Source organism: Eschrichtius robustus, chromosome 16 (assembly GCF_028021215.1).
Source record: "Eschrichtius robustus isolate mEscRob2 chromosome 16, mEscRob2.pri, whole genome shotgun sequence".
NCBI lineage: Eukaryota > Metazoa > Chordata > Mammalia > Artiodactyla > Eschrichtiidae > Eschrichtius > Eschrichtius robustus.
Genome location: NC_090839.1, coordinates 26219293 through 26242345, shown reverse-complemented (window position 1 = coordinate 26242345; position 23053 = coordinate 26219293). Strand labels below are relative to the sequence as shown.

Sequence of the window (23053 nt, the reverse complement as noted above, 5' to 3'; positions counted from 1 at the left end):
CCCGACTCCATGAAGTAGTGGTTATGATGCCCATTTTTCAGATGAGAAAACTGAGGCACAGAGAGGTTAAGTTGGTTGTCTAAGGACACAGAGACCCAGTAGGGCTCCAGAGCCCACTCTATTGACCATCTCACTAAACAGCCTCTCCTGGACTCCATGCCCCAAGTCACCAGGCATGGTGGGCCTGGCCTGGGTCTCTCTGCCCAGCTAACAGGGCCCTCTGTGCTCACCCCAGATTGTGCCATGTGCCACCTGCCAACCCCCAAGAAGATGGCCAGCCCACGGACCTTCACCTTCCTCTGTGGTTTGCTGGCAGCCAATCTGGTGGGAGCCACCCTCAGCCCTCCTGCGGTTCTCAGCCTCAGCCCAGAAGTCATCAAACAAAGTAAGTCTTGGCCGCCCAGGCCTCACCACCATAAGGCAAGGGGGCAGGTAAAGCAGCCCTCCAAATGAGGGAGAGAGTTCCCCGTCCCTGGGGGTATGCAAGGCACTGTTGGGATCCCAGGTCTTGGGTGAGACTTGATTGGGTGAGTTACAAAATTTGGGAGCGTCTACGATCTCAAGAGTCCATGATTCCAAGATCACCTTCTTCTTAAATTCCACGATTCCAAAACACACTACTCTGAGGTTCCACGGCCTGCAGAAGGGGTGTGCGGCCACTGCGTGCGATGATGCAACTGCCTCTCCGGCTGCTCTCACTTAAACCCCTTTGCCAGAGCACCTCTTCTGAGTTAGACCCAGGGTGCAACTAGTCTCCAGAGCAAAGACCCTCAGCTGGGAGTCTGGCCGCCTGGGCCACGGGCACAGCTTTATCACGCTCCAGCTCTGTGGCCCTGGCAACTCCCTGAGCCTTGGTTTCCTCCTCTGCAAGAGGGTCCGCCTCCCTAGGTTGTTGGGAAGTAACAACAACCTTCTTGTCACAGGAAGTAACAAGAGCTTAATGACCTCTCCGGCTCAGCTTCTCAACCTCAGCACTGCTGACCTTGGGGGCCGAATACCTCTGCTGTGGGCGGCTGTCCTGTGCACTCTAGCTGTTTCGCAGCATCCTCGGCCCAGCTGTGACACCAAAAATGTCTCCAGACATTGCCAAGTGTCTCCCAGGGGACATTGCCCCAGTTGAGAACCACTGCTCCGGTGTTGTCCCCTGAGAGGGAGAAAATCAGTGGGCTCTGGAGGTCCAACTGGAGCAAGTAGAGACCAATCCTCTCTATGCAGTGGGCCTGGGCTGCGTCTGGATGGGAAGGGATGGGCCAGGTCCTGCAGGGCCAGACAGGCATTGTAACCAGAGGAGGGAACCCCTAGGAGGGATGGGGAGCAGAGAGCTCTTGACACTCTTTGGGGAGGCATATGTGCCTTGGGCCCACGCTGAATCGCAAGCACATGGAATTTCAGCCAGAAGGAGCTTGGGGAAGGGCAGCCATTTAGGTTCCCCAGCAGCAGCGTCTGAGTTCAGGAGCTGTGTGCAAGTGGGTTGTTCTGGAGGTGATCCCAGGAAACACCTGCAAGAGAGCGGGAAGCAAGTCAGGTAAGGGGAAGTCAGTTACCACCGGGAGCTGGAGCTCCATCCTCCTGGGCATCTGTGTTAGTCAGGGCCAGTCAGAAGGCAGAAACCACACAGTAAGCCCAATAGATGGGTTTGTATAAAGAATTATTAGCAGGAATTGGAATACTGGGAAATTGGCTAAAAGGAAAAAAGGTGAGAACGCCAAATGAGACCCTAGGGATTGGGATGCAGCAGGGAGCTCAAATCCAAGTACAGAAGAAACTTGGAGGAGAGAATCCTCCCCAGAACTCATGGAAGGAGTGTGTTGAAGCCCCTTGAATGGTGGGAAAGTCCCTGAGCTGTCCAGGGTGAGAGCTGGTCCACGGTTGGCAGGCTGAGGCCACCTGGCAGAGAACTGCCTGCCGAGGAGCAAATGGATTTCTTTGGGAAGCAGCCCCTGGACAAAGGGATTGCTGTTGACTCACTGGGACGTTGTCCCTGGGTAACTGCCTGGAAGGGAGCTGGGGTGACCCCAGCACTGGCTGCCCACGGGAGTCCACTCAGCTCACAGCCTGAAGCTCTGGGAGGTGATGCCACTGGAGTCTGGCAAGAGGAGCACCAGGGCCAGGAGGGGAAGCTCCTTCCTCCTCCACGTCCCTCCAGAGCCTCTAATGACAGTGCTGAACAGTGTGCCAGCTGGCAGAGGAGGAATATTTACAGGGACCAGCTCCATTGTCACAGGGCAGGCAAAAAGGCCCGCTTTGTCTCTGAGAGGCACCGACACACAGGGACTCTGGGACACAGTGTCCCCACGGCAGGGGGGGGGGCGCGACACACCTAAGTCATCCTGCCCAAGCGTGGAGGGAGCTGGGGTATTTATACACCAGTTCCCGTCAGTCATTGGCTGAGGTTTTCTTCTGGAGCATCAGCTCTCCAGCACTCTGACCTGCTCTGCACACGAGCCAAATGGGCTCCAGCTGTCAGGAAAAAAGTCCAACCGTGACCAGAACCCAGGGGTCCTGGCTCTTCCTTTCTCTGCTCAGCACCTGGGGCTCTTTGGACAACAGGCCCATAGGATGTGGCGGTCAGAGAATCATTAGCAAGTGAGTTTCAGCTGCAAAACAGCCCCAAACAAGGCCTTATGAGTTCCCTGCCTCTTGGCTCCAGAGTGTTTGCCCCTGGCTAGGGAGAGAGTTGCAGGTCCATGTGCCGGCTGTCCGGGCCAACACTCCCGGCAGAGGCTGGCAACGTTCAAGGGTGTGAATGGTCCCACCTGTGCCCAGCCACAGTCTTCATGTGAAAGTGACCCTTCTGGACCATCGTCCTCCAAGTCACATTTACACAGTGGAGATGATCAGAATGGAGCCATCCATACCCTCACCTTATATCCCAGTCCAAGTAGCCCTGAGTGATGTCCCCTCCCAGCCTGGAGCCCCCACCAAGCCATCCTTCTCGCCCCTCCTGCTGGACCCTAATCCCTGGGACCTGTCTCCAGTGCTGACGCAGAAACTGAAGGATCACGATGCTATCAACACCCTGCAGCAGCTGCCGCTGCTCAGCGCCATGAAGGAGTCGGCCGGGGGCATATTCAGCAGGCTGGTGAAGTCCATCCTGAAGCGTATCATCTGGTAAGTGGAGCAGAGCCAAGTTGGGAGCTAGCTCTTTGCCCACACGTCTGCCCGGGACACGCTTTGCATGCTCAATCAATTGGTCAACAAGCATTGGTTGGTATCAGCTCTGTGCCTGACTGTGAAGGATGGATCAAACAAAGCCTCTCCCTCAGAGGCTCCCAGAGGAGTAACAATAACCGTAAGAGAGTGACCCAGGAACCCTAAGGGGGGTGACCTCAGGGGAAGGTCACCTGGGGTGGGAGGGTGAAGGGATAAGGCGATGCTTCTCAGTGGAGGGGACAGGTGAGCCAATGACTCCACGCTCACCAGGAGACAAGCAGAAATGGCATTCCAGGCAGAGGGACTGGCCTGAGCAAAGGCATGGGCGGGGGGAGGTGAGAGTCAGAGTGGCTGGTGCTCAGACCCCAAGTCCAAGAGGGAGAGATCAGCAGGGCCAGGGCACAGAGGGTCTTACAAGTCAGCCCCAGGAGCTTGGATTCATCTCCTAAGAGATGGGGGAGCCATGGAAGTGTTGCGGGCAGGGGAGAGGAGAAGGATGGGGGCAAGACCATGCTGAGGAGGAGTCAGCACACAGGGCTTGGGTCCAGCTGCTGGCTGGGCACTGCGGGGTTGGAGACAGGAAGGATGGAGGGAAGCCAGTCTGGGGACAATGCTCAATGAACATGAGGCATGAATCTCATCTCTCCCGTGTCCCATCCAGGCTGAAAGTCACCTCAGCCAGCATCCTCCAGCTGCAGGTGCAACCCCTAGATGATGGCCGGGAGCTGATGATCTATGTTCCCCTGGACATGGTAGCTGGATTCAACACGTGAGTGTCCCCTCAGTCAGGCACAGCTGGCCTGACAGTTTCCTCCACGCATTCTCCCCGCCCCCATCCTCCATGCAGGTGTCTGGAAAAGAGAGTTCCAAGCAGAGGACAGAGCAAGTGCAAAGGCCCTCAGGCAAGAGCGCACTTGCCTTGTTCACAGAACGGAATGAGAGCGGGGAAAGGGGGCAGTGAGGCGGTGCCCCAGTAGGCAGCGGGGGCCAGATCGTACGGGGCCTTGTGGGTCAAGGTGAGGACTTGGTTTTAACCAAGCGAGATGGGAGCCGTGCAGGGCTCTAAGCAGAGGAGGGACATGACGTGATTTCACATTCTTCAAGAAGCCCTCTGGCTGCTGTGTACGGGGGCAAGAGTGGAGACAGTGAGGCTATCCAGAAGCTACTGCAATAGTTCAGGAGGAGACAATAATAGCATGGACCAGGGTTTAGGAACAGGAAGGTGGTGACAAGTAGACAGATTCCAAATATGTCTCGGAGGACACAACAGGATTTCCTGACAGATTGAATGGGGGCTCGGGGCGGGGCGGGGGGAGAGGGGAGATTGAGGGGTCAAGGCAGCATGGAGTGGCCAGCAAACAAAACAGGGAAGATCATGAGAGGAGAGCATTTGGGGAAGGATCCATAGTTCAGTTTGTACATGTTAAATCTGAGATGCCTGTAAGACATTTGAGAAGTGAGTTAGGTATAAGTTTGGAAGCTACTGACATAGGCAGAGGATTTAAACCAGGAGAGGAATCCAGAAACTGAGCCTGGGACACAATGAAGTCAACAGTTGAGGAGACGAGGAGAACCCAGCAAGGAGCCTGAGAAGGGAGGAGTGAGAGCCAGGAGACAGAGGTGGACAGCAGGCTTGGCTTGATCCAGCCTGAAGCTGGGATGGAGATCACAGCATGGGGCTCCTCCACTCCCAGGCCCCTGGTCAAGACCATTGTGGAGCTGCACATGGAGGTGGAGGCCCAAGCCATCATCCACGTGGAGACTGGCGAGAGAGACCACACCCGCCTGGTCCTCAGCGACTGCTCCAACACCCGCGGGAGGCTGCGCATCAGCCTGCTACATAAGTGAGTGTGACCTCCTCCCACTGGGCTCCTGGCATGCCTGGGAGGGAAGCCAGGTGGTGTCCTGGACCCATTTTACAGATGGAGAATGTTGAAGCCCACAGAAGGAAAAGGACTTATCTCTCCTGATTCCTGATCTGGAGCTCCCTCCAGGAAATCTGTGATGCCAAAGAGAGCTCAAGATATCAAGGGTGAAGCGATAATGATGGGATTTCAGGCATCGTGCCAGAAATTGGGGCAAACATTTGAAGGTGGAGAGGAGGCTCTTTCCTAGGCCCCTCAAACCACACAGGTAGGCTAGGGTGGAGCCATGGGTATAAACTGTGGAGTCAGGCAAACGTGTCTCCTTCATTTACTGTCCAGGTGACGCTGGGCAAGTCGCCTCCCCATGCCTCACCTTCCAGGCCACAGTGAGAGGATTAACAGGGCAGCAGCGCTAAGCACTCAGCTGAGGGCAGGACACACAATAGATGCTCAAAGACATGGTGCTTCCCTCCATCTCTCCTTAGCAGGAGAATGGGGGGAAATGCCAACTGCCCTCATCCCAGTGTCCAGCACAAATTCCTAAAGACAACCCCCAGGCCCTGTCCCTGAGAACTGTCTGCCACTGTCTACACCAGGCTCAGGGTCTACACCCAGCCTTGTTTCTAACAGGCCCTGGGCCTTGGGCAAGTTCCTTCCTCCCCTGGACTCAGTCTCCCCTTCTGTAAAACAGGGGAGGGGTGATCATCTCTGACCCTGCCTCATCTCTCTCCTTTTCTCCTCTTGGGAAGGCTCTCCTTCCTGCTCAACTCCTTAGCTGACAAGGTCATAAGGCTCCTGGTGCCAGCCCTGCCCAAGCTGGTGAAAAGCGAGGTAAGTGGAATCAGGGTCTCTCTGGCCTGTGAAGCTTGCTTCCCCTGTGGTTGGGGATGGAACTGCACGCTGGTGCTAAGGGACTTGTGCTTCCTTGAGTGGGAAGCTTCTGGGCTTGGGTCACTCTTTCAGCAGGGGATCCTTGAGATCAAAGTAATGAAACTCCCAAAAGTCAGCCCAGGGGACCTTGAACAGTGATGTGCTGTTAAATTGCTTACAATTGACTCAGGAGGGGTTGGTTGAAGGAAGGGAGCTCTGATTTGTAACATTTACTGATTTCGTTGATGTAAACACCCCTTCCATTGCCAATTTCAAGCTACTAGTGTGATGTCACTGAACAGAGTCAGGAAGAGATGCCTGGTAGCCCACTCTTGTATGGCATTTCCACCACGCAGGTACAATAGACGTAAATAAGCTAAGAACAATAGATAACAGTAAAATAAAACAAAATAATTAGGAAGTAATGAGTTTTGAGTTTTCATTGACTTTGATCTTAGCACAACTTATTTAATTGTAAGTTTATACAATTTAATTTTTAATAATGTCAGGTTTAGCACCAAGCTCAGATATTCCTGAAAATTTAACAGCTGGCCCTCACAAATTGGTCCAAGCTGGCTCTAGCGCACCAGGGCCTCACACCATCCTGGTTGTGTCGTCAGGGGTTTGTCACCCACCAGGTCTTGTTGGACTTATTTCTCTGAGTCAGTAAACACGAATCCATCTCATTTTATATGTCCCTTCAATGTCACAGGTAAACTAAAATTCTATAAGTTGGAGTCATCCACTGTGACCATTGATTTTCACTGTAAACTCCAAGATGTGTTCACAACAGTGATTCTCCTGGGGTTGAAAACACCTTGTCAGGGACTTCCCTGGCAGCCCAGTGGTTGAGACTCCACGCTTCAACTGCAGGGAGCGCAGGTTCGATCCCTGGTCAGGGGACTAAGATCCTGCGTGCCGCACTGCACTGCGTGGCCAAAATGAAATAAATAAATAATAAAAACACCTTGTAAGATAATTAATATATTTTTAATAAAAAAACTTTTTTGAATGGAAAACACACTATTATAGCCAAAACCCTTGGGGAAAAAATACCCATAATCCTTCTACCTTAACTTGGCGGCTATTTTTTCTTTTGCATGTTGTTTTCCAAATCTCCATCCACATGCACTCAGATTCTTATATGGCTGCACTCGGCATCAATATTATTTGATATCCTCTATGGTATATCTATTTCCTATGCCATGTATGATATTCATAACTATTTTAATAGCTGCACCGTATTTAATACTTCTTAAAACCATTCCAGAGAGCCTTCTGAAAGGACTTTGAAAGTGAATTCTTTTGTAAAACTTAGCTTCACTTATGTGAGGTATTTTTTCTCTTAAGAAATTTTTTTTTTCTATTTAAAGGTGGCAGTTTCTTAAAGTAGAGCCAGCTGGAAATTTTTTCCCAGCCTCCAGCAAAATCATATTTTAACTGGCATTATACTTTAATAGCTAAAAATGTGTCTTCCACTAGAAAAGACGGCAAGAACTTGGGATTATAAAATGTTCTTTGCATGATATCTGTTTTTAAGGGTGAAAAGCCAAATACAGTGAACACTTTGAGAAAACTGGCATTCCATTAATCATCATGGTTCCCCACCATGAATCACTGGATTTGAAACTACAGTCCTACGAATATTTTACTTGGCATGAAGGGAAAAAGGCACAGCATGTTTAAATCTGGCAGGAGCCCATCTAGAAAATGCTGATGCCCCTTTCAGTGTAAATATGTGGGTCCCAATCCCAACTGCACATCAGAACCTCTTGGGAAGGCTTTTTAAAATACTGATATCAGGGCTCGACCTGAGAGATTCAGATTTAATTGGCCTGGTGGGGCCCTGGTATCCCAGAGGATTCTAGCTGCCCCAGAGGAGGATTTGAATATGTAGCCAGCGGTGGAACTGAAGGAAGGGGAACTGTGGGAGAAGATGCAGAGGGCGCCAGCGACACCTTTCCCATGAGGAACAGACAGTGAATGCTGGGAGTCCCTGAGCTCAACTCCTCCATCCTCCCTGGGTTCAGGGTTGGCAAAGCAGCTGGAGCAGGGAACAGGTTTTTCATAGGAAAAATTAACTATTGTCAAAGTGCACTGTCATTTCTCGAGAGCAGCAATGGGTGGTCAACCAGAAGGTTCTTCACGGGGGAAATTGTACCTAAGACAAAATGACAAAACCTCAGAGCACTGCCCTGGAAAACAGGCTGCCGAGAGCAGAGAACAAGGCCTTTGGGCCCCATGGTCAAGTAAGTCAATTGTTTAACTTCCTCCCCAAGAAGAACAGCTCTGGCCAGGGGTTGTCGCTATGGACATTTGGGCCCCCTAATTCTTTGCTGTGGCGGCCACCCTGTGCATTGAGGGATGTTTAGTAGCATCCCTGGCCTCCACCTACTAGATGCCAGTAACACTCCCCCTAAACTGTGACAACTGAAAATGTCTTCAGTAATTTCCAAATGTCTCTTGGGAGACAAAATCTTCCCCTGCTGAGAACTGCTGCAATTTTGAGGGGAGAAGAGTTCGGGGGGCAAAGAGATGTGTTGGAGCTAGAAACCCACAGAGATTGTTCACAAGTCTGGTTGGGTGTGTCTTGCTGGCCTGTATTCTAACCTGACACGTGGAAGGAAGTCAGTACCAAGTGTTGACTCAAGAAGTGAATGAAGGAACGCATTCTCCATTTTCCTCCTATGGAAACGTGGGCTCTTGTGAACACAATGAGTCTGAGGGGAGGACAGCTGACAGGCCAGGCACACCCTGGACACAGGGCAAGGGACAAACCATTGCAAAAGATGCCAAGTGACACCAGAGGCTGTGATGGGCTCTGAGCAGCGGTGATGACTGGGGACATAGATGTGCACCACTGAGTCCTCAAGCCCATGGGTGAAAATCTGGCTGGCCGTGGGCACAGGGACGGGACTCAGCCCAGGAGAGCTGAGAATGGGTCACTGTGGGGCTATGTGCTGGCCCCTGGCTGATGGAAGCCCTGCATTTGTGCTGTTGCAGCTGTGTCCTGTGATCAAGGCAGCCTTTGAGGACATGTGTGCGGACCTCCTGAACCTGACGAAGGGTAGGTGCGCTGCTCTCTCATACCGTTCTCCTTGACTGCTGAGCTGGCCTCCAGGCCCTGGCTCTGCCCAAGGCAGGCCTCCCCCCATCAGGCCTGAGCAGCAACTTGGCCCAGGAGCAAGTGAGACAAGAATCACCTGATCCCTGCCCAGGATGAGCAGACAGGAAATCACCACAACTGTGACTTCATGAGCACACAGTACGTGCAAGGTTCTATGTGAGCCCAGTGGGTGCCCCAGATAAACGCAAGTTCAAATCCCAGTTCTGCCACTGATTTGCTCCATGGCTTTGAAAAAGCCAACTCCACCTCCTTATTCTGTTTCCTCATCTATAAAATGGGGTTTATGCAGCCCTACCTCACAGAATTGTTAGTGAGGATTAAAAGTTTATGGGAAAGTTCCAGATACATAGCAGGTTCTCTGCCTGGCACAGAGAGGTGCTTACAGATGTGTGCTGGATGGGTGGATAGACAGATGGATGTATGGATGGATGGATGGATGGATGGATGGATGGATGGATGGATGATCAGAGACTACTATGGGCTACTAGGGAAGAAATAAATTGTATCCTCAGATCACTCACAGTGAAATTCTGAGTTCTTGGACCCCTCAGAGAGGGGATTGGTGGGAAGAAGAAAATGCTACCATCTACTCTTTTGGGATCTGAAGAGGTTCATTCAAAGCCACCCGAGAGGAGTGGAAAGAAGAGAATGGAATCAATAGGCATTCAGCACCCATAGAGCACCGGCTTTGGGCCAAGCCCTTGGGCTGAGTATTTTATATACACTGTCTTACTGACTCCTCAGACAACTCCATGAAGTGGAGTGGATCATTACCCCACTTCACAGATAAGGAAACTGAGGCTCAGAAATGAAATCATTTGTCCAAGTTCACAGAGGAAATTAGTGATAGGGGAAGGCTTTAACCCAATTCTTCAAGTTCCAAGTCTGGTTTAATTCAGATTTGAGCCGACTTTACTAGGTACCAGTCCTGTACAACCTCTGAGGCAGGTATACTACTCTCTCCTCATTTTAAGATGAGGAAACTGAGGTTCAGAGGCTAGCCAAGGCCGCTGGGGCTCCAACCCAAGTCTGTCCGGCTCCCCTGCTCCCCAGGGGCAGGGCAGGAGGCCTCCCCCAGGAGCAGGCAGACCAATGACCAACTCCCCGCCCGCCTCTGCGCCCCTCCCTAGTCCTCTCCATTTTCCACCCAACAGCCCGGGCACATGAGACGCCACCGCCATCTGGCGGCCAAGTGGGGAATCCCAAGGCAAACGCACGCGATCCCTAGCACAGACCCAGACCCCGCCCCCCTGCAGGGGGGGTGCAAATCTGTCTGGTGGGGGAGGTAGACAGGTATAAGCTGTAGGTCAGTTTTGTTCCAAACCAGAACGTTGGCATAGGACTGACTGGGTTCAGATCCTTTCACAGTATGCCCTTGAGGGACATAAGTCACTTCACTTTTGTGAGCCTTGGTTTCCCCATCTGTAAAATGAGGGTAATCGTAGGACCTAAGGTTATTGTGAGGATTCCATGAGGTAACACATGTAAAGGTTTTGACACGTTACCTGGTGCTTGATATATGCTCAATAAATGTCAGTCAGTATCATCATCATGTTTATCACGGTCCTCATCAACATCATCGTTACGTCTGCTCCTTCCCTTACTCCACCTCATGCAATAATGCTGCTCTGGCCAAAAGCAGCCCCAAACCATCCCATCCAATACTGTCCTCCACCCTCACACAACTTTCTTCTTCTCCCTGAGCAGTGCCCGTTTCTCTCAACTCTGACCATCTGGAGTTTGACTTTATGTCTCCTGCCATCGACCATGATGTTCATCTCATCCTGGGGGTGAGTGTCATGGGACCTCAAGGAGAAAGTGGGGACATCACTGCCCTTCTCTGACCCCCAAGGGTCAGACACCATGGGTCTGTCTCAGGGGAGAAAACGCCAGTCACAGTTAGGACACACAGGCTGATTTAGAAGAATCTCAACAGGCTGAACATGTCCCATGTAAACCATTCTGATGGAGAAAAATCAGCAGCTGGAAGCTACAGGCCACACACAGAACATCGACCCCAGTGACCTGATTTCCTCCAACCCTGATTTTTCCAGTCAGGGTCCAGAGTGTGTGGGGCTCTTGGCCTTTCTCTCAGGCAAGCCCTTTCCATTCCTCAAATATCTGGTGACCTTGAACAAGAGCCCAGGATGGAGACACATCACTGAGGATCACACAGACCTAAGTTTCTCTCCCAGCTCCACAGCTCCCTGGTGTGTGACTTTGGGCAAGTTTCTTCACCCCTCTAAGCCTCAATTTCCTGATCTGTAAAATGTAATAACAATGGTCACCAAGGAGAGGAAGAAATGAGGCTGCATGGGACCTGGCAAGAAACCAGTAACCATCGGTTCTCTATAAAATGTGGAGCCGCCCACCCACACTGGGGCTGGACGCCCTCAGGGACCAGTTCAAGCAAGGCAGCGTGAATCTCAGACCAGTTTTCACGGATCCTTGGAAAACAGCAGCATCAAACATTTCCATCCATTCTGTTGCAGTCTTGAATTTTCCCTTCATCTAAAGGGTTTGTGAGGTATCTGAGAAGTTGAAACCTAAATGCCACATAAGACATCTAGATTTTTTAAAAATCAGAGATTACCTGAGGGGTGCAAGTGCAGTAGATGTTGCTAGGCACCTGAGATAAGTCATCATCTACAGCAAAGCACTGAATGCCAGGCTGAGTTTCCTGGCAGCAAATGCAGAAAGGGAAACAAGCTGAATGGTGTCATTTCCTTCTAGGTTATTACTGGATATGTCGTGGAGTTAAAGTTCCTAGACAACTCTCTGCTCTGTGTCTCCTTAGGCCAAGTTGGTGGACTCGGAAGGAAAGGTGACTAAGCTGTTCAATGACAGTGTGGATTCCCTGAATCTGCCCTCCCTACACTATACCCCTTTCAGCCTCACCATGAGGAAGGATGTGGTGAATGCTGCAGTAGCTGCCTTGCTCCCTCCAGAAGAACTCATGGTCCTGTTGGACTATGTGGTAAGCCTCAGCATGGGACAGAGCGTGAAGCCACCTCTGCCGCATCATGGGGATTTCTTGAATCAACAGGGACACAAGGACTCCTAAGCAGGCACCACCTGTCAGGCTCAGCTTACACATCTCCAGTGATGGAGAGCTCACTCCCTTCTCAAACAGACCCTGCCTCTGATATATAACTCCAAAGCTGAAAACCTCCCTGTAACATTCAGCGCCAGTCCTAGTTCTGCCCTCCTGGAACCTGAAACGCCTGCTTCCTCTACCAAATAACACGCCTGTCCAAAGGGCATTTTAGATTCTGACTGGCCCTGGGATGGTGATTGCACCACCGCTGTTCACTGCAGGACCCACGGCAGACATCACTAATCTCTCAGGGCCCTCCTTCCTGTTGACCCTGGATGCTGACACAGCCGCAGAATCCTTATCAATCCAGCACAGCAGACAACCACCACTAGTCAACTGGAGTGTGCCACCTCACCGGGGTGACCGATGGGGAAACCGAGGCCCAGAAGGGGATAGGGTTGGCCCAAAGTTAGGGAAGCGGGACAGGACTTCAGGTCAGCTGACAGACAACAGATCACCAAGCTCTCGGGGATTAGAAGTCAGGGTGAGGGGCGGGGGTGACGAGAAAAGGGGAGTGGTCACCAGCAACCACATTCATGACTATAGTAAGAATTTGGTCGCTTCTCTATGTCCTCTGAGAACAGGGAGCCGCCCACAGACCCACAAGCACCACCAACCCACAATAAAAGTCCAGGCCGGCGGGGACTTCATTCTCCACAGCCGCTGTGTCCCACCAGGGACAGACATGTGCACTGGACCACCAGGCCCTCCCAGCTTTTCTGGGGTTTGGGGGATCCCAGCAGTGGGGCTGCTGGAGGTGTGTGTCTCCCCTCTCCCCTCCAGCGGACCTGCTCTGGCTTCCTCTCTTCCTTAGCTTCCTGAGACGGCCCGCAGGCTGAAGTCAAGCATCAAGGTGATCAGTGAAAAGGTTGGTCCATTTACCATCTGCAGCCTGAAGGGTGTTTGCTGTGGTCTGTCTACTGGCCTCTGGGGAGTAAAGTACGTGTGGAACTGCTCTGTCCTTCGAGCACTGGTGACTGTAACAGACTGGTCCCAGTCCTCACGGAGATTTCAATCTAATAGGACAGTTTGACCTGAATCAAATAACTACACAGATAATAATTCAGTTACAAGTGTGGTGACAAAGGACAGATTCTAGGGGTTATGAGAGCACTACTGGGGCACCCGATAGAGTCTGGGAGATTAGGAAGGGCTTCCCTGAAGGGAAAAGTATTCCAGATATAGGGAGAAGCAAAACCAAAGGCTGTGAGATGGGGAGAGCAGCAGTCTATTCCAAGATCTGAGGAAGCAGGGAGTCCAGGAAGGTTGACAGCTGCCAGACCACATGGGGCCGCATGGGGCCGGCAGGCCATGGTGAGGCACTTGGGAGGTCACATGTGGGTCTGATGTCCTTTCAGGCAGCAAATCAGCTGGGGCCCACACAAATCGTGAAGATCCTGACTCAGGAGAACCCAGAGCTCCTTGTGGACCAGGGCAATGCCAAGGTGGCCCAACTGATCATGCTGGAAGTATTTGCCACCAATGAAGCCTACCGCCCCTTCTTCACCCTGGGCATTGTGAGTTCAGTTGTCTGAGACGTTGGCAGCAACCTGGGGGACCCCTCTGTTCACTATTCCTGTTCACCCCTCTTGCTTTGCTAAACCTTTCCACCACTCTTTTTATCTCGCAGGGATAGGGGAAGGGAATTCTGAACCAAGAATCAGGAGATTTGGGGGCCCAGCTCTTTATTAGTCAGGATCTTTGGGCAGAAATTTAATTCACATGCACAAAATGAATTGTATTAGCTCGTATAACTGAAAAGTCTAGGTCAAGATGGCTTCAGGAATAGCTGGATCCAGGTGTTCAAGCAATGTCATCTTCATTCTTCTCTCTTCCCTTGTTTTTCTTTGTGCTACCTTCATCCTCAGGCAGGTTATCCCTTCATGGAAGTGTCCCCAAGCTGCATCAGGCTTATAACCTATCCGCTTGGCAACCCCAATGGAAAAGCTTCTCTTTCCCAGTAGTTCCAGCAGAACTTCCAAACCTGACTCTCACTGGCTGAGTTAGGGTCAAGTGCCCACTCATGAACCAACCAGCGTGGCCAGAAAAATGAAATATGTAAATTTTCTGAGCTGGGACACACACACACAAACACACAGGAGTGGGGAATTGGGTTTGTCTCTATCCAAACCACAGGCCTGAGAGGGAAAGGGGTAATTCCTCTTCTGAAGTATGAACAGAACTAAATCATCTCCAAGTAAGTTCTTAACTGATTTTTGCAGTAACCCCAACAGGTCAGATCTCAGAGCTTCTATATAGGGGGATCCTGTGCGTAAAGCTATGGGGCTGGGAGTCATCAAAGGGCAAGCCCAGTAGGAAGGTATCTTAGATGGGGCCCTTAGAAACAGGCCCGAGACAAAGACTCTTATAAAAGTGGTGTATTGGGGGAGAGCTCCCAGGAGAAGGACTGAGCAAGGATGTGGTCTCAGCTGGAGGCTCGCTTCTGCTTCACCCCACAGAGAGCTCGGGAGCATGGTGGCACCACAGAGTCGAGCCCAGGCTGAAACAAGAAGGCTGGCCTCTTGTACCCCCTTGTCCTTCAGTTGTTGGCCATAACTGCCCCCAGAGTAGGCACAACATAACCTCCCAGCAAAGCCGCTCCGCTCCAGCAAGGGCAGTTCCCCAGACAAGGGGACGGCTGGGCACTGTTAACAGCAGCATTCAGCAGCTGAGGAATGGATGCCCCACCCGAAAAAAGGACCTGAGTGGGCCACCAGCTGTATCACACAGAGGACAGGGAGGAGGAGGAGACGAGGCAAGGTTCATGGCTGGGCCCTGGATAAGTGAGGCCGAGAAATCTGGACACCACCTGGTTGTTGGAGGCTAACGTTACACTCTCCTTACAGGAGGGTCGCTGCATGTCCTGTGCAGGCTGTCCACAGGCCACGTCAGCGGGCACCATTCACACAACTACAGGATGCACAGTGCCCTGGCTTCCTGTGTGGGAGGATACTCTGAGCCCCCAACCAGCAGGGGAAGTGGACTGCCCCTGGCCAGCCTCACTCTCTGGGGACTTCCCCTCCATGGCCAATGGCAGACACTTTTCAAAAGGTCACCAAGCCCAGGCCTGCAGGAGAAGTTTGTTCTCTGGGTGCAGCTGCCCTGGAGCTGGAGCCTGGCACTTGGGCTCACCCCAGCCCATGCGTCAAGATGATGGATACCTTCGGCACCTGCGTTTGAGGCCTGGCTTAGTTTCTGACCTTTCCAATAATAATAACCGGTTAACATTTACCATCCTGTCTGCCCCTCAGTTTCCTCACCTCTACAATGGGGTAATAATAGGACTCACTTCACAAGAGTCGTGAGGATCAAAGGAGGTGATCAGATAAAGCTCTTAAAACACCAGCTGACACACAGTGAGGGCTCCGTGTGTATTGGCTACTGTCATCATTGTCATGATCAGTAATCCTCTGTGCATTCTCTTCAATGGGGAGTGGGTACAGGTACCAGCCCAATAGAGAAGGAATTTGAGGCCCACAGAGGTCAGACCCTTTCCCAAGGTCACAGCCAACAGCTGAGATTCAGACCGTGTCAGCTTGGCCCCAGAGCCTCCTTGCAGAACCCCACACTCCACACCTGACACATCCTCTAAATAAATGGGGCCTGGGTTTCTCTTGTTGCAGGAAGCCACCTCAGAAGCTCAGTTTTACACCAGAGGTGACCTACTTATGCTCAACTTTAACAAAATCAGGTAAACATGAAAATCACTGTGAAGATTCTGGTGATGAAAATGAGTCCTGTCTGGTGACCACTGGTTTCTTTAAACACCCAGCGTTTTGAGCCTCTGGGGTGACAGTGTGAGTGAAGGCTGCTTCAGGACGGGCAGAAAGGCTGCCTTGCCGGGACTGTCCCACTGTCAAGGACTGAGTGTGACAGAAAGCAGAGAGGGACATGGCCTTGCAGCAGTCACGGGGCAGGCTGACCCTGGCCACGCGGGAAGGGGCCGCCCAGCACCATCCCCTCGGCCTGGGGCAGCCCATTTTGGACACCAAGAAAGTAGCAGTGACAGTCATGCCTGGATGCTGAGGCCCCATGGGGCCCAGCCCAGCAGCACACGGCTCCCGCTGCCTGCTACACCCCTGCCTGTCCTCCCCTCATCCCACCACCCTCCTGCTGCCCCAGAGGGAGTTCAGGGGTTGCAAACTGGAGCCTCCTGGGACAAATCAAGCCCATGGATGTGTTTTGATCAGCCCACATAGGGTTAGGTTTTTTCATATAAATTAGTCGCCAACATATACAAATCAGAATATCTGGCCGCCATGGCCTGCATTCCTATATGGCGACAAACAGTGAAGCTAGGAATTAGGTACCCCCTTTAGAAGGAGAAAGAGCTCCTCATTCCACCATGGTCCTCACTCTTGTGGGTGATCTTTCTGCCTGCTCTTTGGGCAACTATTTGTTTGCTATCTCCCCCCGCTTCCCCCATGCGTTACAAGGTAAGCTCCATGAAGCAAGGATTTTATGTGGGTCACTGCTGTACATCCAGAGCCTGCACTGTGTCTGGTACATAATAGGTGCTCAGTAAATAGTTGATGAATGAATGAATGGGACTCCGAGGGACCAGCCTCATGGGCATCTTCTGTTGCAGCTCTGATCGGATTCACCTGATGAACTCAGCCATTGGCCTGTTCAATGTGAGTATGAACAGATTTTCCCTGGGGATGCAGGGGATTGCCGAGGATGGTCCATCTCAGAAGCAGACATTGCCCAGGATTTGCTTTGAACAAGGTCCCCACGGGCAGCCCCATGGTGAGCTGGCCAGCCTCCCCGATCTCAGCCTCAAAGTCCAACCTCCTGGTTCAGGTGTTTACTGAGCACCTACTGTATACCAGACACAGCTGAGACTACACACATTCACAAACACACAGATACACACGAACTTCCCTTCTGTAAAGTTCTGACCCTAAAACGGAAAACAAATCTCCTTTATTCACATCTCATTTCACTCATATAGACTCATCTCAGTGGTGACCCTGGGCAGCCCCTTCCCCCCAGTCCTCAGTTTCCCTGTCTGAGTCAGACTGAATCAGAGATCTCAAATTGGCTGAATCCTGTCTTCTGCTGTGGTGGGGTATTTGTTTCTTTGTTTTGGGGAGGGGCAAATTTTTCCACCCTTTTGTTTTGTCTTTTAATTTTTTGTGACAAATATTTTTTAATGGGGAGGTTTCCACATGAAAATCAGGACTCCTGGCTTCCCTTGAGAAGTTAAAACCTCGGGAAACAGGGTGAAATTCCCTTGGAGAATTCTGCTGAAACAGAGCGGTGGAGCCCTTGAGATTGAGGGCGAGGGATGCATCCCACAAATGTACCCCAGTCCCCTACCTGTGGATCTAGGGCCACCTGGTTTGTGCCCCACCCCTCCCCCCACAGCCTGTCTTGTCCGTGGAGCCCTTGCAGTTCTGACCAGTCAGGAACCTGAGATTCAGCATCTCCACCAGCTGCCCTCGCCAGAGGGCGGGACTGTGCCCATTCTAGGAATGGCTGGGAGGACTTCAGATTCTCAGCCAGGGTGATTGGGCCCCTTCTCTTTCACAGCCTGAACTTCTGAAAGACATCATCACCAAGATCCTTGCCTCCGTCCTGCTGCCAAACGAGAACGGTGCGTCCCTTTGCTGTCCATCCCCCTGGTCCCCAGGGCATTGAGGGCAGGTGCTTTACTTCTCCTGCCTGTGTCTCCATTTGGGGCCCCTTTCATTTATTTTCCACCTATCCTCAGAGCCTAGTTCTAATTCTGCCTCCTCCAGGAAGCCTTCCAGGTCATCCACCTGGAAATGAGCTTCCCCGTCTCCAGCATTCCAGCCCAATTTCTTCACTCGTGCCAGAGCCTAGGCATGCATGGCAATGCCCCAGGCTCACAGGGCTGACAGCAGGAGACAGACAGAGGTGGAAACAGACAACTAGAGCACACCCGATGTGCCTCCAATAGACCCGGGCTCAAGTGCTGATTCCCCTTCTTGCTGGCTGCCTGACCTTGGACAAGCTGCCTTATCATCCTGAGCCTCAGTTTCTCCATCTGTAAAATGGGAAAATAAGAGCACCTTCCTCAGAGGCATAAAGGAGAAGATGTTTGTATGAGGGCAGAGAGGGGGTGCCTGACACAGTCAGTGTTCAACAGTTCTTAGCCTTTGCTGTTGTTGGCATTGTTATTTGTGTCAGTAGTGGAGGAAGCCAAGAGAAAAGGTTGGAATTATTCTTGTTGAGCCCCAGGTCATGGGGATGGGGAGAACTGGTAACCTCTGACTTTTGTCATGTCTTTGTTTTATTAGAGTAAGAAATCTCAAAGTATAGGCACGTGCTGTGGATGATGGGAGGCCCTGATGGTTCTTGAGCAGGAGCATGAGAGGATGTGAGGGTAACTTTTGGAGCAGCCAGAAGCTGGGGCTGGAGACAAAGAACGGGGAGATGAGGCTGGGTGGACGCTAGGGCTGGAGAACAGGGAGAGGCAAAAGGGGCAGTCTGAGTCGGGAGTGCCAGGTCTAGGAACTGTGAGCCTGTCCACGGCTGCCCAATCCCACCCCAGGCCCACCATTCTCTGACCACACTTGTGATTTCAGGCAAATTAAGATCCGGGATCTCAGTGTCAATGGTGAATGCCTTGGGATTTGAGGCCGCTTCGTGGTCTCTGACCGAGGTGAGTGGGGTTAAACATACAGTCGCAGGGAGAGCCCAGGGATGGGAGGTGGGTGCTGCTCTCCCATCCTGGCCCCTCTGGTCACTTATGGGGGACCTTGGGCAAGTCCCTTCTCCTCTCAGGGCCTCATGTCCTCATCTTTTAGCGGAAGAGGATGGCTGTCCTAGCCTGGAGTCATAAGCCTCCAGCCTTTTCTATCTTACCTGTCATCCCACCTGGCAGAGGGAAGGGTAGGAGGCTTTGTTAACTGGCTTCAAAGGCAAGTTGACATTTGACTCATTTTCAGCTGCCCGCCCTCAAAAACTGTGTCCATGCTTCAGCTGGCTTTGATGGAGAATTATGACAGCATACTGTGCATGATACCTAGGCTGGGTCTAGACTCAGGGACCAGAGGACCAGCTTAAATGCCAACTCTGCCTCTCTCTCTCACCAGGGACCCTCAGGCAGATCCTTTGGCCTCTCTGAGCCCAGGTTCCTCACCCATAAAACCAGCAGATGTCTAAATATACAGGCCATGCACTAATGAACTACATACAATGATTCAATTATAATATAAGCAGTTTATCTAAGACACATACTGCATTTAATTCATGTTGGATGGACACAACAGGTGTCCACCCAACTGGGTGGCTGTAGGTTAGTATATTTCATGTATCTCTTATTAGGGGGCATTTAGCAACTGTCCTTTTTTTTTTTTTAATCAAGTTGCAAAGCATCATTTGCAGTTTGGGTTACAAAGGTATCATTTCACCCTTTGGATCTGCTTTTTCCAAATTTCCTGTTTTGCTCTATTCATTTGTTTTGGACTAGCAGCACACTGATATCCTTTTTATAGCCTTACAATATAATATGTTTTAAAATCTAGTCAAAGGAATGAATAAATGGATAGATTTGAGGGAATTCCCCAGCGGTCTAGTGGTTAGGACTCTGTGCTTTCATTGCCAAGGGCCCGAGTTCAATCCCTGGTGGGGAACTAAGATCCCACAAGATGTGCAGCATGGCCAAAATAAAAAAGGATAGATCCAAGATTAAACAAGTACGGCTTTAAAAAAGTTAATGGTAGAATCTAGGTGACGAGTATACAAGTGTTCACTATAAAATTCTTTCAACTTTGCTGTATATTTGAAAATTACCATAGTAGAATGTTGGGGGAAATCTAATAGGTTACATTCCTGTATCACACTTAGTTTCCTCAAAAAAGGCAGAGTGTTGTTAAAAATTTAGCTGCCTGAGACACAACGGATACAGCCAGGAATCTGAATTTTCCAAAACTTCTTGGGAGTTTTGTTGATCTGCTGGGCCTGGGGACAACAGTCCTATACAATCCCAGATTTTGCACCCAGATACTTTACCTGTGCCCCAGGCCCCTGCATGGTGTCACTGTTCACACACAGACGCTCCTGCTCTGACCCTCCCAAGAATTTTTTATGAGTGAGTTCAGGGTCATGACCCCCAATGCCAGCAGTCACCTTGTGGAGGATAAACTAGCATAAACCACAAAAGGGCAGAATGTTAAAAAAACTTTTTTGACTTTTCTCCTCCAATGCCAGGATGCCCTTGTGGTCACCCCGGCCTCCTCGTAGAACCTCAGACCATTTCCCTCTCTCCCAGTGAAGACTTGTATGGCGGCCTTCCATGCAAGCTGGGTCTCAGTGGGAGTGTGGAAGCCAGCTCTGTAGACTGGCCCTCTCTGCAATAAATAAACTTGTCTGTGATTCCTGCAGTCTGGAGTGTGTCTTTGTCCCAACTCAGGGGTCATTTTGCCCCTGGCAGGCTTAGGGACTGGACATCCAAGCCACATCTAGGCCATGTTCAGGCACACCTGAGCCAATCTGAGCCATGTCCAAGCCATGTCTTGGTGACATCAAAACACACGTGGACAAGGTCCAGGGTTTTGGCCACCTCCCTGAGCGACAGGAATAAAAAAGCCAGTTGCCCCCTCCTGCCTTCCACGTCAGCTTCTAGACCACCTACGGTAGGACAGCCTCTCTTGTGGGTGTGCACGTTGTGTTGATCTTGGTGATGTGGTGGGTCGAGGGCTCGCTGAACAGTGTGACTCTGGAGGCAGGATTTGAGTTCTGGCCTGGACCCCTCAGTGGTTGTTTGACCCTAAAATATGGCTCCCCCTCTCTGGGCCTCAGCTTCCTTCTCTGTAAAATGGGGAGAATCTTAGTCCCCGCCTTGGAGGGCTGTGGTGAGGATGAAATGAGAGAAAACAGTTCCCAGCATGTGGGAGGTCCTCAAACAATGTCATTGTCACTCTTGTTACCTGGACTCCGGGATGTTGGGTCTTATCACTGAAGTCCCTTCCCACTTAGCACGTGACTGTCATTGTCTCCCTGGCCGTCCTGATGCCAGCAGGTTCAGGACAGACAATAAGGCCCCTGTCCTCCAGACTCTGGGTCCATCCATCCCAGCACGCAGAGCTCACATCCCATGAGGGGCCTTGCAGGAAGGGACAGGCAGGTGTTTCAGGAAAAGACGCTACACAGCTTCACAGTAAAAACATCCATAAGAACACCTCGCAACGTGGAAAGGCAGCCAGGAAGGAGTTTCTCCTACAGGACTCCTACAGGTTAGACCGAGAAGGACAGGACAAGACCCTGCACGAGGTGCTTACACTGGGGTCAGTGAACACTCGCTGGGCAGTTGCTGAGTGCTAGGCCCTGTGCTGCAGCTCCCCGCATGCATCCTCGACCCCCAGGCACGCTTTGTGGTCCACATCCCACATGCCATTATTTTTCTAAATCATATTAAACCTGGGTTTTGAACCTCCACTCACAAGGGAGCTGAGACAGTCCATCTCCATCTTCTCTGGGGCAGGTCTCCTCTGGCTCCCTAGGGGCATGCCACGTTCTATTGTGAGAGTTTCCGAGGAGCCTGGAGGGTGGGGCAGGGCTTCCGGTCTTTGGTCCCATCTGGTGCCGATGAACGGATCTCCGTCCCAGCCCACAGGATCCTGTCAGAGGTGAGCAGCTTGGAGCCCTGGCCACACTGGGGCACTTCTCCAAAACAGCCATGGCCATGGCTCCTGGGTTCTGACCGCCCACAACCTCTTAGGCTTCCTGGAGGGTGGTGAATAAATAACCCTGCTTCCTCACCCCTTGGGAGCAGGGAACAACTCCACACTGGCTCCCACAGCACCCCAGAGGGACTGTGCCCCAGGTGCCCATGGGGTCACTTGCTTGATACACACCTTTATGGGCTGTCTCCCTCCCTGCCTCACTTTCCCCCTCTCCTACCAGTGTCTCCTGGCATCACCTCCCCTATCAGCTACCTGCGCTCAAATCCTGGTCTCAAGTTCTGTTTCTAGGGAACCCAAACCAAGACAAGTATTTGCTCTGCAGGTACTAGGCTAAGGGTCTTACAGACCTTCACTCACCCAGTGCCTCTCCTATAGCGTTCCCACTTGGCAAGTGAGGAAACTGAGGCTCTGACAGCTCAACACGACTACCAAGCAGCCCCTACCCATTACCCCGCACCGCCTCCCTCTACTCTCTGCTCCCTCATCACTCCCCCAGAGTCTCCAGCCCCCGTAAAGAAGAAGGAAGGTGGTCTTCTGTGCCAGCCCCCTTCCGATTTGCACCCTGAAACACAGGCGCCATCCGTGCACCCCTGAGGCAGGAGCCGCAGACCCGGAACTCCAAGATTCCAGCACCTTCCTGGGCTGGGGGAGGGAAAAGTCCTCTGCTTCCCTCTGAGTCTTAGCAGCAGCAGCGAATGAAAAACACCAAGTGATATCTCAATAACTCTTCCTGCCTTGCAGGAATTATTGTCTTACAGATGAGAACTCAAGTAACACAGAGCTGGTGAAGTGGTGGGAACCCAAGCCTCACCCACTTGCCCCAGCCTCCCACCTGAATCCACAGCAGGACAGTGACCCAGGTTTCTTTTTTTTTTTAAATTGGAGTATAGTTGCTTTACAGTGTTGTGTTAGTTTCTACTGTACAGCAAAGTGAATCAGCTATACGTGTACATATATCCCTTCTTTTTTGGATTTCCTTCCCATTTAGGTCACCACAGAGCACTGAATAGAGTTCCCTGTGGTATACAGTAGGTTCTCATTAGTTATCTATTTTATACACAGTATCGATAGTGTATATATGTCAATCCCCATCTCCCAATTCATCCCACCCCCCCTTCTCTCTTGGTATCCATATGTTTGTTCTCTATTCCTCAAAATAACAGTGACAACTAACAGCCTCCATTACCTGAGGGCTACTCAGTTCCCAGTACAGTACTAGACACTTCCTGTGGGTTAGCTTTCCCATTTTACAGATGAATAGACTGGGGCTCAGAGACAGACAATA

At 51.4% G+C, this 23053-nt stretch overlaps 1 protein-coding gene across 1 annotated transcript; it reads left to right on the top strand.

Annotated features, from left to right (window-relative positions):
- The first annotated feature begins 270 nt into the window (after positions 1-270).
- Positions 271-20422, top strand: BPIFB1 (BPI fold containing family B member 1). The gene is made up of 15 exons (XM_068524221.1): positions 271-385; positions 2979-3111; positions 3815-3922; positions 4848-4997; positions 5768-5849; positions 8892-8955; positions 10723-10805; positions 11813-11992; positions 12927-12980; positions 13471-13629; positions 15736-15803; positions 16701-16746; positions 17648-17711; positions 18667-18743; positions 20294-20422. Exons 1-15 carry the CDS (start codon positions 271-273, stop codon positions 20324-20326), a joined length of 1416 nt encoding a protein of 471 aa, XP_068380322.1. The 3' UTR covers positions 20327-20422.
- Positions 20423-23053: the final 2631 nt, after the last annotated feature.

Bases quoted from the DNA above. Each gene is read 5' to 3' on its own strand.
- BPIFB1 (XM_068524221.1), top strand. From the start codon at position 271: ATGGCCAGCCCACGGACCTTCACCTTCCTCTGTGGTTTGCTGGCAGCC. The intron at 11,993-12,926 runs GTAAGCCTCAGC...TCTCTTCCTTAG, and splicing joins TGGTCCTGTTGGACTATGTG to CTTCCTGAGACGGCCCGCAG. The intron at 17,712-18,666 runs GTGCGTCCCTTT...TTGTGATTTCAG, and splicing joins CCTGCTGCCAAACGAGAACG to GCAAATTAAGATCCGGGATC.